Consider the following 13,710-nt stretch of genomic DNA (forward strand, 5'->3'; position numbering starts at 1 on the left):
CATGGAGGAAAGTGTAAAGAGAAACCTTTGAACTCTTGCAGTTTATCATTTAAAAGAAGGCCTAGATGATGAAAAGAATCCCAACAAATCAAAGTGCAAGTCAAACTGAAAGGCTACATTCCTACAATTTTTGCTGTTAAAAAATCCATAGTTTAACATATAATAGTTTCAGAGCATTTAAAGACTTTGGTTTCCATGTTTCATACATTTAGATTACTTGCTTCCAGGTGTCTTGATGGGATTCATTAGTGTAGGGTGTCTGGATAGCATGTGGAAATCCAAACAATAAGACTGACTATGCAGGTGTCAGAGCAAGGGAGACAACTTCTGTCTGCACCCTTTGTTTACTTTCTGCTTTATAACCTAAGTGCTCTTATATGTTACAAAGAATTTAAAGATCCATGTATCCTGCTATTATCAAAGGTTCAGCAGAATCTTTTACCCAAGGGCCCAATATTTCTATTTATATCATACTTCCAATCCATGACAGAAGGACACAGCAAGCTAAGGGATTTTTAGTGCTATAAACAATTGGCCTTTCAAAAAGAAAAGACTACAGATTATCTCTGTTTGCCAGCCTTATCTACTGTCAATATAGACACACTAAGCTGAAAGTGTTCTTATTTTCTTAGGGGACTTTATCTGGATCTCTTCTTTTCCTTATCAAATTCTATCTTACATTTTATTTATCAGCACACATGTCATTTTCTCTTGGCCAGCCCCAAAAGAATATAATCACCTTGAAGATGGAACAATGTCATTTTTTTTAAAAAAAAAATCTTTTTCTACTATCTGGAAAGTAACTAATAAATATTGTTTTCTAATTAAATTAATTCATTAGGTTGTTGTTTGGTCATTTTCAGTTATGTCTGATTTCATGATCCCATTTGGGCTTTCTTGGCAAAGATATTGGAGTGATTTGCTATTTCTTTTGCCAGCTCATTTTATAACTAAGGAAACTGAGGGAAACAGGACTAAGTGACTTCTCTGGACTTACAGTTCTACTAAGTTTCTGAGGTCAGATATGATCTATGGAAAATGAGTATTCCGGATGCCAGGTCTAGCATTATATCCACTGTACCACTTAGCTGACCCAATGAATCACTTATCAATCAGCATTTATTAAACTCTTACTATTTTCTAGGCACTATACTACTCTATGGGATTACAAAAAAAGGGGGAAAAAACTCAAACTCTTGTCTTTATGGACTTATATGTAAGTAGTTATATAAAAGATATACAAAGTGATATGCAAAATAACTAAAGATGGAAAGGCCCTCTCAGCTTAGAGCATGGAGAAAGCCTTCTGCAAAAACTGGATTTTGAAGTGAGTCTTGAAAGAAGCCAAAGTTTCTAAGAAGTAGGTAGGCGAAAAGTGAGAACATTAGAAACTTGGTAGTCAGCAAAAAGACATAGAAATACACTTTTTGTGCATTGAAAAGAAGTTGTAGTTGTAATTAAATGACTTAAAATGTCTGCCATTGATTTTGGGTATCACTTATCCTTTCCAGAAAAGGCTGAGTTTCTGCATCTGTAAAATGAAAGAATTGGGCACAATGACTTCTTAGGTTCCTTTTAACTCAGTCAGTGACTCTAGATCTTCTGATCAACTAGTAGACTGGTTTTGCATTTGGTGTTTTGTATAAAAAGTAGGTTTAGTAAACAAATTGACAGTGTAAGACATGGGTGATGGCAAATTTAGCCTATTTGGTTTATAAAATGTCCCAAAGCATTCTAATTCTATTTATTTGCATACAAACTGTACCAATTTTTAATATATATTTATGTTGTGTAAAACTGTTCTGTCAATTTAATTCAGTAAACAGTTATCAAGCACTTCAAATATGTAAGTCACTAGACTAAATATGTGGATTACACAGAATTTTTTTAAAGTCATTGCTCTAAGTAAGCTTACCTTTTACTGGAATGATATAAGATAAAATATAGATAAGTAAAAGCGAGGGTACCTACAGAGTAGATAGAATTTTTTGGTGTGTTGGAGCACTTACAACTAGAGGGATGAAGAAAGGACTTACATAAAAAAATGGGATGTAAAATAGCATATGAGTGTTAAAATAGAATCACTAAAGACCTTTACTTCATAACATTTTGTTAGACATTAGTACTATTAATGCCTTTGCATAAAAACAATCAATATTTTAATATAGTCTACATGTTAATATTTTAAATATATCCTATAATGGTGATATTTTCTTCACTCACCTAATCTTGGGAAATTTGAATTAGTAAAACTTGAGTGCAGATTGGAATATTTAGAATGGGAAGGTGTATTTCTTAAAATAATCTATTCTACCACTGTATAGTAGACCCAATAGTGAGAAACTCTTTCCTGATATCAAGCCTAAATATGCCTGTTTTTGCTACTTCAGCCAATTGTTGCCATATCTTCCCTTTGGAAGACAAACCTCATCCTTTTCCCATATGACAATCCTTCAAATGCTTGAATACAGATATCTCCTCTACCTTGAGTCTTCTTCAGGTTGAGTTCTTTAATCACTCCTTATATGCCATGAACTTAAAGCCTTTACCTTTCTTTGCCCAGTGGATTAACTTGTTACAATCTTTTTGTACTCTCTTATTGTTGTTTATGATGTTACATATCAACTTCAGTTTTGTTTCATTCACAAGTTTTATAGTATATCCTTTATATCTTGAGCCAAGTCATTTGATAAATGTATTAAATGGTATAGAACCAAACATAGATCCCTGAGGCACTACTAAGTCAATATTGTATATCTATAACAAACATGGGCAATCAAGTGCACTATAATTGTCCTGTCCATGGAACTCAAGTTTGAAGAATAATGGCACAGCTGTGTTCCAGGGGATTTTCTAAATCAGTGTATTAAAAAATGCATGTTTATTTCAAAATGACATTTATACCATGCCTTCTTTGTGGTAAGCACCAATGAGCAATTTGAATATATTGTCCTTACTCATCCCCCTCCCCAAGGAGCATTTCTCCTTGACTCTCTCCTAAACCCTCAGGGGTCCTAACCAATAATCTCTTTCGTTTTCCCCATGATTAAGACTTCAAGTTTTACCCTTATGGTATAACATAATTTAGTGATGTTTCTAAAATGAAGAGAACAGCTTATTTAAATTGTGTCTAAATAATCACCCACAAATAGGCCCAGAAAACAAAACCAACATAAGCAACAGTAAGAAAATTTATACCATTCAGATTAACCTTTGTTTCTTAAAATAGAGACTAACTTCACAATTGTGGAAAGAAAACTACTACAAACGACTTATAAGACAATGTCTATCTTTTCATCTGAGCCCATTGGGCTGGGGAAAAGACAAGAACATGCCATGTACTTTGTCACAATAAATTAGGAGAGATAGTCTAGCCAATTAAAAAGGATTCACCCCTTGACACTAGGGAATATCAACTGACTTCTTTATCCACAATGAAAATACAAAGTCGCTTTTATTTATGAAATCAATAAGCAGATAGGCAAACCCTAACATGTCAGATGCCAGATAACTTTACCCAAGAGTTAAGACTTTCACTTCAAACCAACAAAACTCCACTGATCTAGCAAAAAAAAAAAAAAATTGAAATAGGCATCTATGTTTTTTTCCAGGCATTTTTTCTTGACTGAATTGCTAATGTACACCTAATGCCTAGCACATACTTTCTAATTGTCTTAAAGATTTCAAGGTCAAAACTGTTAGAATCCAATTTATTTCAGGTTAGAAAGAGAACTGATTCTAAGCTCCCACTAAGGGATCTTCTTAGATGGATTTCAAAGATCAAAGCATGTAACAGAAGAGCTTAATATTTGGATTAGTCGTGTTCTTTGTCTGTTGAATTTTCATCAGTTCAGTGGAATGGAGAACTCCCTAAATTTAGCATAACATGAATAATTCATAATTATTATTTAACCGATAACATTCTAAGAATGTTATTCATTCCAAATCATGGTTTTTGCCTTGCTTTATTATTTGAATTCAACTTTTAAAGTTGTATGGTAATATTATACATAATATAAAATACAACCTTCTTTCAGGGTGTCCCAGGTGGCTCCTTCTAGCCAATGATAACAGTGATAATGTAGCATGCAATTTCCCCTCATAAGAAGAGATTGATTTATATTTGCCTAAGAAGCCAATACTTTATAACTACTTTTTATTTCAAGAGCAAACCAGAAACATTCCAGTCTTACTTTATCTTTCATCTGTTAGAAGTTAGATAGTTAGGTGGAACTTTTGGTCAAGCATTGCAACAACTAGTCAGATATTCTGGCAAACTATTAGATTAAGGTCCAGGAATGATCAGAATCATCCAGCTTTAATTTGCTGTATTTCCCAAAATGTAAGACTGAGAAGTCATAGGTATAAGTTGCAAAGTGGCAAACTAGGCAGTATGTAATGGGTGCCATCTTAGAATACAAAATACAAGATTTTGTAACTAAAAAGAATGGTTAGTATACTAGTGTGATTGAGATATATGTCCTTTTATTAGACTTCTGTTCTAAATCTATGATTTTATGATCTACTCTAATATTCAAGATATTTGACTGTCACTAATGTAAGAATGCCTCTCTGGTGATTTAAGAATCAAGTGAAAACAATAAAAAGAGTAACAGCAAAAAAGTCACTATTTTATTAAAAATCTGTGCAAAACTAAAAAGACTTGATACTGATTACTTTTAGATCCTTTCCTGGAACTTATTTTTATATGTGTGCAAAAGACTGAGTTTTCTTCCTTTAGGAAATGCTATGTGTCACAATTCAGAGAGGAGAGGGAGAGAGAAAATGAGAGAGCAACACATAAATGATTCTCCTGGCCTAACTTAACCTTTGTTCAATCATATTTCAGGAAAATTACTTTAGTTGCTAAGATTAGTACACCCAATACCTGCCTAGGAAAAACGAACACTAAGCACTACAAAGTAGTTTAAGTATAGTGCAGGTATAGTATAAATGTTCCAAATCTTTGCCCAATCATGAATGCCAAATGCAATATCCCATAGAAGTAGTTATCCAGGCTCTTCTCACAAGAGTCACCATTTCTCATTTTTAAAAGTACAATTCTTATTGTCAAGGTTTGTCTTATGTTGAATTGAAATCTATTTCTAGTCATTAATCCCAATTCTCTCCCTTTTCTCAATATACTAAGAAAACCAAATCTCTTCTGTTTTTCCAATAGTATGTTTTCAAATATTAAAATATTATTAAGATTTCTATCCCCTCCCTAACTGTTCTGTTCTCATATCTAAACTTGAGGATTTCATTCAATCAATTCTCTCATGTCATGATTCTGAATGTCTTTATCATTTTGGTTCCCCTTTTTTGGAAGGATAAAAGTTTGTTCTTCCTAAAATGTAGCACATATCATTTTCAATAATGCTCTAAATATGATCTGACCAAGCGAACCTATAGCAAACCAGTCACTACTCTCATTCAAAACATATTTCTTTGAATATAGCCTAAAAGCAAACTAGCTTTTCTTTTAAACTATCTCATCATAGTATTACCTTATATTGAGTATGCATTCCAAAGTCCTAGTTTTTACCTTCTGAATGTCTTTGTAGCTAATCATCCCTCATTCTATACTTATGCTGTTGATTTTTTTTAACATAAATGTAAATATTGCATCTGAAGTACCAATCTTTGCTTCAATTACATCATTTTCTTACAGAAATTACATTAATCTTGATTCTATTATTCAATATAACACTTCCAGTTTTGTATCTTCTGCAAATATGATAGACATGACAGCCATGCCTTTAGCCAAATGATTTGTAAAAATATGTAGCAGACTAAGGTCAAAGACAAAACTCTGTAATGTAATACTAGAAGCATCCCTCCAGATTGATAGCGATCCATTATTAATACTCTTTAATTATAATACAAATAAGACCTTACATTTGTATGACACTGCAAACGTTATTAAACACTTAAAATAAACCATCCCTTTTGATCTTTACAACAATAGGGATCAATAATGATCTCATTTAACAGGCACTATTAAATGATGATAAGATCAGGAACCAGAAACTTAGAGAAGTCAAGTCACTTGACCAGAATCAAATAGCTTGAATGGGTGGAGTCTAAGGCAAAATTGGAATCCCTAGCTTCCTTATTTCTGCCCATTGGATCATGTGAATTCTCCTAAGTATATACACTATTAGCCATTCCATCTCTATCCGTAAGACCATCATCTGAAACCATCAAATACTTTGTCAAAACTGAAATATACTATTTCTATGACATTCCTCTAATTTAATAATAAAGCAATTGTGCAAAGAAATTGAAATAAAATTATTGGAATGACAGTATTTGGAGTTCATATTAGTTCTTAGTAATTACATCTCTCTTTACATGATGCTGATCATAATATATGCTAGAATTTTACTAATCCTCAAAGTCAAGCTCACAAGCTTGTAGTTTGAAGTATCTCTCTTCTAAGGGTGATTTTTTTTGATAATCAGAAAAACATTAATAAATTTTCTTTTAGTAAAATCTTACTCATTCTCTACCATTCTTTAAATTTCAGCAATCACAACTATAAATTCTTTCCATAAACTAGGATGCATTTCATCCATATCTGGTAAATAGAGTGTAACTGGATACTTCTTAACATCTCAATTTTGTTGGTTTTCATTTCTCACTTAACCATTAATGCTCCCTCCCTCTATCTGAATCTGATGTTCTTAACTGGGAAAGTAAATGTAAAATAGATATTGTTTTCCCTTTTTCTTATAATCTGTTATTGCTTTCCCATCTCTATAAAGCAAAGTCCATTTTCCTTTACTGATATATTTTGTGTAAATATGTACATCTATACATATTTATTTATCTATTTATTTAGAAATAGTTCAACCCTATATGTAAGAAAAGGATGGAAAGTTCAAAGGAAAGGTTCTTCTTTAATAGCTCCATCCCTAGTCATATCCTCACTTGTAGTTCTGGTGCCAAGTTGCTCAAAAGAGCATAAACACAAATTCCTTTCTTATTTAAGAATAATAATAGTGTTTCTATTGGGAATAGGAGAAACCTATAAATCATACTGAAATAATTTAATTCTAAAGATATTTATTATTGTTATATTTAGTACATGACTCATATTTATACATTCTTTCTTTATGCAATGCCATTGTCAGGGCCATCAATAGGCAAAGTATTTGAAAAAAACAGAATGTGTCATGTTAACATATATGTCTCCCTTCTAATATCTCTTTTCAAAACTCTTAAAGCTTACCCTTGACTACTAGCACCCAATATACAAAGTGATTTTATGCTGAAGATCTCATAATGTAGATGTTTCTTTATCTCCTCCAAAGAAGAGATTTATTGTTTTGTATTGTGGTGGAAAAATTAAAACTAAAAGATTAATAACTGTTAATAGTTAATGAGATACCTTCCCAAATAAAGTTAAATTTTAGCAGAGACCTTAAAGCCATTTCAGACATTATGTCAGAATAGAATAGATATTTTGGGGTGACCTGACTGGAGCTCCTCCAAACTCCACCTACTTATAACCTTAGTTTTGTTTATTGTACCTGAATCCCAAGCAGCAAAGTGGCACAGAAAATAAAGCACTGCTTCTAGCATCAGTAAGACCTAGAATCAAACTTAGTAGCCATGGTACCCAAGCAAGTTATTTAACCCTGTTTGGCTCACTTCTTCATCTGGAGAAGAAAATGGCAAAGCAGTCTAGTGTCTCTGCAAAGAAAACTCTAAATGAGGTTACAGAGAATTGGGTAGGACTAAAATGAATCAACAACAACAACAACACCTAACCCTGATCTTCATCTACTCTCCTAAGAGTTCTCCCAGGTGTGGTGGACAAATTTGTAACTAAGGATTTCCCTGTCTGAGGCAAGTGTTGCAAAGGAGAAAGTAGCTTCCTATTTTAAAGATTATTTTTGCTAATCAGATACTAAACTCTATTGCTTCTACATCCTGAGGGAAAAGAAATGTTATAAGGGAATTCTAAACTTCAACATCTGGAAAAAGCCTAATTATAATTCTGGTGGATGGGCATATTCTAGTAGTTATGTGACAATGGCTAGTATCTCAAGAAAATCCACTCCTGCTAACCCCCAACAACTATTACAGATATAGCGTTTTATAGAAAACTAACTTGTACAATACTGCTTATCTTCCCCCACCCCCACCCCCCAGCCCTTGCTGCTGGCAGAACAGGAAAGCTTCATGTTGTCTTGCTTCTTGTCTCCTTGAAACCAGGCACTTTCTCTATCCCTTATTTAGGGCTTGACTTAGTGACAGAGGCATGGCAATAATTGAAGGGAAAATGCACGAGTACCTCTGTGACTTTCTCATTTCTTAGATGAAGTTGTTTTCAGCAGCAGCTGCTATAGTTAGATCAAAGATAATAAGATAAAGAATAAAAAAAGGTAGGATCAAGGGAACCTTTGGACCAGGGTTCCTCTAACCTCAAATAGAGTATGACCCTCAGGTGAGATTGTTTACATATCTTTTAATTGTTGCTCCATAAACTATGAGCTTTGAGTTTGTATTATATATTTATGTTTGCATTAAATATATGGGTGCTTCCAAGAACAACATAATTCTCACACCCCACCTTTGTCCCTAGAATATCTCTTTACATCATTGTATATGTGAACTATGTTTTAAGCTTTTCCTACAAAGTGCTTTAGTTCTCTAAACCATTCCCCATAAAACTGCCAGACAAATTGCTAAGACATAGATTTGACCATGTCACTTCCCTATTCAAGAAGTTTCGGAGAAGCTCCCTCAAAAATAAGCCTTTCACAACCTGGTTCTAAAATATTTATGTTCTAGTCAAATTGACTTATTTCATATTTTTATATATAATATTTGTTTCTTGCCTCCATACTATCTGTATCTGTATGTGTTGGTATGTTTGTAATGTTATTTCTTTTAATCTGTGTCTCTTGGAATTTTCACTCCATTCAGCTCCCATACTACCTCTAACATGATTTTTTTTCTCGATCCCTTTGCAATTGAAGGCACTTTCTCTAACTTTCTGCCCTAGTACTACAATTACTTTGACGGAGTTTTTGAATTTATCTTTTTGGGTATATGCTATTTTTCTCTGATAGAATGTAAGCTCCATGAAGGCAGGTACTTTTCATAAAAAACAAATAATAATAACTTAATATCCCCAGTGCCCAGCAAAATGCCTGGAATCAATTGAACAGGATTATTGAAATTTCTCATATAAAGATGAATAGAGTACACATGATTTTAATATTTTGGACATTAAGGATCTAAACAGATGAGATAAATACAGAGAAAGATTATTGTAAATAATGATTACCAATGTAAAGCATAATTGTGCATGAAATTACAGAGAGACACATTCAGATAATTGTGTTTTTAAAAATCTTCTAATAACTGCAGTCATTATATAAGTGAGATAGATGGCCATCAATATGGTGCATTTTGTAGGGAAGAGAGATAATTGAAGGGCAGCTCTATCTAAAAAGGTCTTTCTGACTCTGGTTCCCCACTCTTTAAAAATGCTTCATTTATCATTGAGTCATTTATTCACTCCCTTTATAAACATGAATTGGGTGCCCATTATAGTTATTATCTTGTCCATATACTTTTCCTTTTGTTTGAAATACACTAAAGACAAAATCTAGTTCACATTCTTATCTAAATCTGGTTCTGATGGTCACCACAAAACAATGGCATATGTTCTTCAATAATGAATTTCATGGATTCAAGGTCTAATTCTATGTGATCTTGAGAAAGTTATTTCAACATGTTTAGCTTCAATTTATAAAATGAGTGGATTGGACAGAGGATGATTTCTGGAGTCTGATTTATCCAGCTCTAAATCTTTGATACTATAATCAGACAACTTTCTTTGCTAATCAGTAATTGTTTGGAGTTTGCAGCAATAAGTTCCTTCTTAATTTTGTTTTATACATATTTTATTATATGTATGAAGCTTGGGAGGGAACGATTATAATGGAGCACTTTAACATATGTTTTAGCTTCACTTTGTTCACATAGCTCATATTTCATTTACTCAAACACCATCAATTTCTTTTTCATAAATCTGTGAAGTTTTTCTCCATAGCCAGATATCTCTAGATATTCAAATAATTGTATCATCTTGCCCAGAGATTTGAATGAATTTTCAGCTTTTATCCATGCTTTGGGATGTTATGAGTACATAGCAGGATCCTGTCTAAATATCCAGAGAAATCTCATAACAAAAGTGTATACCATTGTATAGTGGAGTGAGTGTTACACTTGGAGTCCAGAAAAACTAGGTTCAAATCCTACTTCACAAACTCACAAATTATATAATTCTGAGCAAGTCTCTTAAGAAAAGTTTGAGAACCACTGTTCTACCTCCTTCTGTTGTTTGGAGAAATATAGATAACACAGGTAAAGTACTGATCATATTATTATTCACTTTGCCCATTTTTTTTAGCATTTTTTGTTTAGATTTTAAGCAGCCAAGTTATTACTGTATTGCAATTGACAATTCTGAATAGAGAAACCTGAACATTATGAAGATCCACATTTCAGAGGCATTCTGTTGTATTGTTCTCTTGTCTGGTAGACCACTTATTGAAAAACCCCAATCTCCCTTACCTGTTCAGGTCGAATGAGTCGAACACGATTTATCATTATGCCAGCTCAAGGAGAAGGACGACCCTGCCCTACACAGCTTACCCAACAGAAAACCTGTCCTGTGAAGCCCTGTTACAGTTGGGTAATGGGGGATTGGTCCACTTGCAAATTGGAGGTAGGTCACCTAATGATGACTCAAGAAATGTTTCTCAATGACATTCCCAAATGCTTCAGCAGCATGTTGATGGAATACATTTTGTATCACCAGGGACCTGGCAAAACATATATTTTTAATGCAGTTGAGTGCATGGGAAAAATGCTGGCAAGTCAGCACACTTCATGAAGACTACAACTGCCAGTAAAGAGAATAACCATTCATTAGGTTCTAATTGTAAGCTGGGGCCTGAGGCTTTCAATGTATTTGGCTTTCACATGAATTGCACATGATTTTACAGGCTCATTAGAAGTATCAAAATATTATCTGATAAAAGCAAAATCCTGTTGTGGAGGAAATGTACAGTTACTTATAGAGTATGTGTGCACATGTTTATATATGTATGTGTGTATATATTGAAATATATATGTGTGTACGTGTGTGTATATATGTATGTGTTTTTATAGAGAGGTAAAGATATCTTTATACATAGAAACATTTAATGGTAGGTATCAATAGAGATATATCTACCAATAAGAGATATTGTGTGTATATATAGATGTGTGTATATGTATACATATATGCACACACAAACATTTTTTAAGCTCAGACATGGCCCAGCATATGGCCAGAAACCAAAAGTGTATGAATGTTATATTTTAAAGTTATTACATGAAGCAAGATTACTACATTTTCCTCAATGATTACTTTTTTATTGGCCTGAAATATAAATGCCTGGCAACATTGCAATACATCACCACACTGCATACTGGTTCTGCTGCATCAGCAGAGGGCCCCCTGCAGCTTCTCTCTGACTTCTTTATGAATGCATTGATTTCTCTCCCTTCCTCTACCCCATTTTTCTCCTGCTGATTTATCTTTCCAATCATATTTTGAAGTAAAGCATACTTTAAAATTAATTAACAATTAATTTTGATTCTGCATTTTTTTTTCAAAATGCAGAAAGTACTGACCCAGAGACAATTTGAAAATCTTATTGGAATTACATTGTAATTTGCTATTAAAAGCATGCAAAAAATATGTGAACATCTAGGTATTTTAATAGGTCTCAGAGCAAAGAAAGCCTGTGATGTTTTTTTTTTCCTACCATGAAGTAACTATTAATTAGTTAAGACCTTAACAACACAACAAGTTAAAATGCATCCAAATTGTGGGCAAGACTAAATGTGGGCATTTTTCTTCGACTATTTTGCAATTCCAGGAAGATCTCCCTGGAAGCCCATGTAATTAGAGAAATAGAAACTGAGCACTTACATTTCCCTTCATGCCTCTGAATGACTGCTGCTGGTTTTAAGAAGGAATCTCTAGAAAGTGGGGAGTTCAGAAAGCTTTACTTTCTCCTTTCAGATGCCTCTATTAAAGGGAAAGTTTCCCAAACTCCCCTACTTCCCTTTGTTTTCCTCATTGTTTTGGCTTCTTATCCCCCCCCCCCCCCCCTTTTTTTTTAATAGCAGCCTTTTCCCTTTCAGATATCAGGCAATTTGCTCAAATTGATGTCCATGCACACTAGTCATGCAAAGATGTGGTCATGAAGTCTATTTTAATTCAACAAACATTTTATAAAGAGTTTATTCTGTGTAAGGCATTGTGACAACTACTGAATGTACAAAGAAAAATGACACAAACCCTAACTTCAAGGAGCTAATATACTGTTAGAGGTAGAAGAATTTGATATGTAGGCAATTAAGTATCACAGTGATTAGAGCACTGGGCCTGGAGTTCAAATATGACCTCAGACACTTACTAACTATGGCACCCTGGACAAGTCAGAGGTTTACAGAGATTAAGAATTATGTTTGCTTTAGTTTTCTCATCTGTTTAATGGAGAAAACAATAATAACTACTTCCCAGGACTGTTGTAATGATCAAATAAGATAACATTTGTGAAATATACTATATATATTATATATATACTACATTACCAATACGTGGTAATATAGTAAGTGCTATATAGAATTTATTATTGTTATTTACTCAGATAAATGACAATAGGGTTTGATAGAAGCAAAAGTTATCAAGGCAAGATACTCTTGAAGATTATGTGTTTTTCTTTTTTGTTACAAACAAAAAAATCATCAACAAATATAAATTTTCTAATATACAAAGAAGAAAAAAGATAGTCTATTAAAGCTTATATTTCTGTTCCCTATGGTTTATTCTTTAATACTGTATCTTAAATTTGAAGTAGTAATTTAAAAAATTATCCTATTTTTCCCCTATGTATTTTAAATGCTTTCTTAGTCATTTTTTTCTTTTGTTTTTGCATTTTTATATTTCCCCACTATATGCCAGTACATCCTAATAGAAGGCATATTTTATCACAAATAGGTATAAGCAGACAGCAAAAATAAATAAATATTTTTTTTAAAAAATCAGCAAGTTGGAATTGTTTTTCAATTTTTTTTTGCATCTCTAGTCCATTAACTCTTTTGAATCTTCGAGGGGTCAAAGGAACACTTTTTTTAAAATAACTTTTTATTGATAGAATCCATGCCAGGGTAATTTTTTACAACATTATCCCTTGCATTCACTTCTGTTCCGATTTTTCCCCTCCCTCCCACTACCCCCTCCCCCAGATGGCAAGCATCTTATGTTTACATACATGTTAAATAGGTTACAGTATATCCTAGATACAATATATGTGTGCAGAACCGAACAGTTCTCTTGTTGCACAGGGAGAATTGGATTCAGAAGGTATAAATAACCCGGGAAGAAAAACAAAAATGCAAGCAGTTTACATTTATTTCCCAGTGTTCTTTTTTTGGGTGTAGCTGCTTCTGTCCATCCTTGATCAATTGAAACTGAGTTAGATCTCTCTGTCGAAGCAATCCACTTCCATCAGAATACATCCTCATACAGTATCGTTGTTGAGGTATATAATGATCTCCTGGTTCTGCTCATTTCACTTAGCATCAGTTCATGTATGTCTCTCCAAGCCTCTCTGTATTCATCCTGCTGGT

The 13,710-nt window shown here is 33.3% G+C and overlaps 1 protein-coding gene across 1 annotated transcript in view; it reads left to right on the forward strand.

Moving 5' to 3' along the window:
- The window catches only part of THSD7B (thrombospondin type 1 domain containing 7B), a 61,585-nt gene that overhangs the window by 16,598 nt on the left and 31,277 nt on the right, over positions 1 to 13,710 (forward strand). The window contains exon 3 of the mRNA XM_051985806.1: positions 10,605 to 10,750. Within this exon, the coding sequence (XP_051841766.1) occupies positions 10,605 to 10,750 (146 nt within the window). The remainder of the gene's footprint in view (positions 1 to 10,604; positions 10,751 to 13,710) is intronic.

The sequence above is a fragment of the Antechinus flavipes genome, chromosome 3 (genome assembly GCF_016432865.1).
Source record: "Antechinus flavipes isolate AdamAnt ecotype Samford, QLD, Australia chromosome 3, AdamAnt_v2, whole genome shotgun sequence".
NCBI lineage: Eukaryota > Metazoa > Chordata > Mammalia > Dasyuromorphia > Dasyuridae > Antechinus > Antechinus flavipes.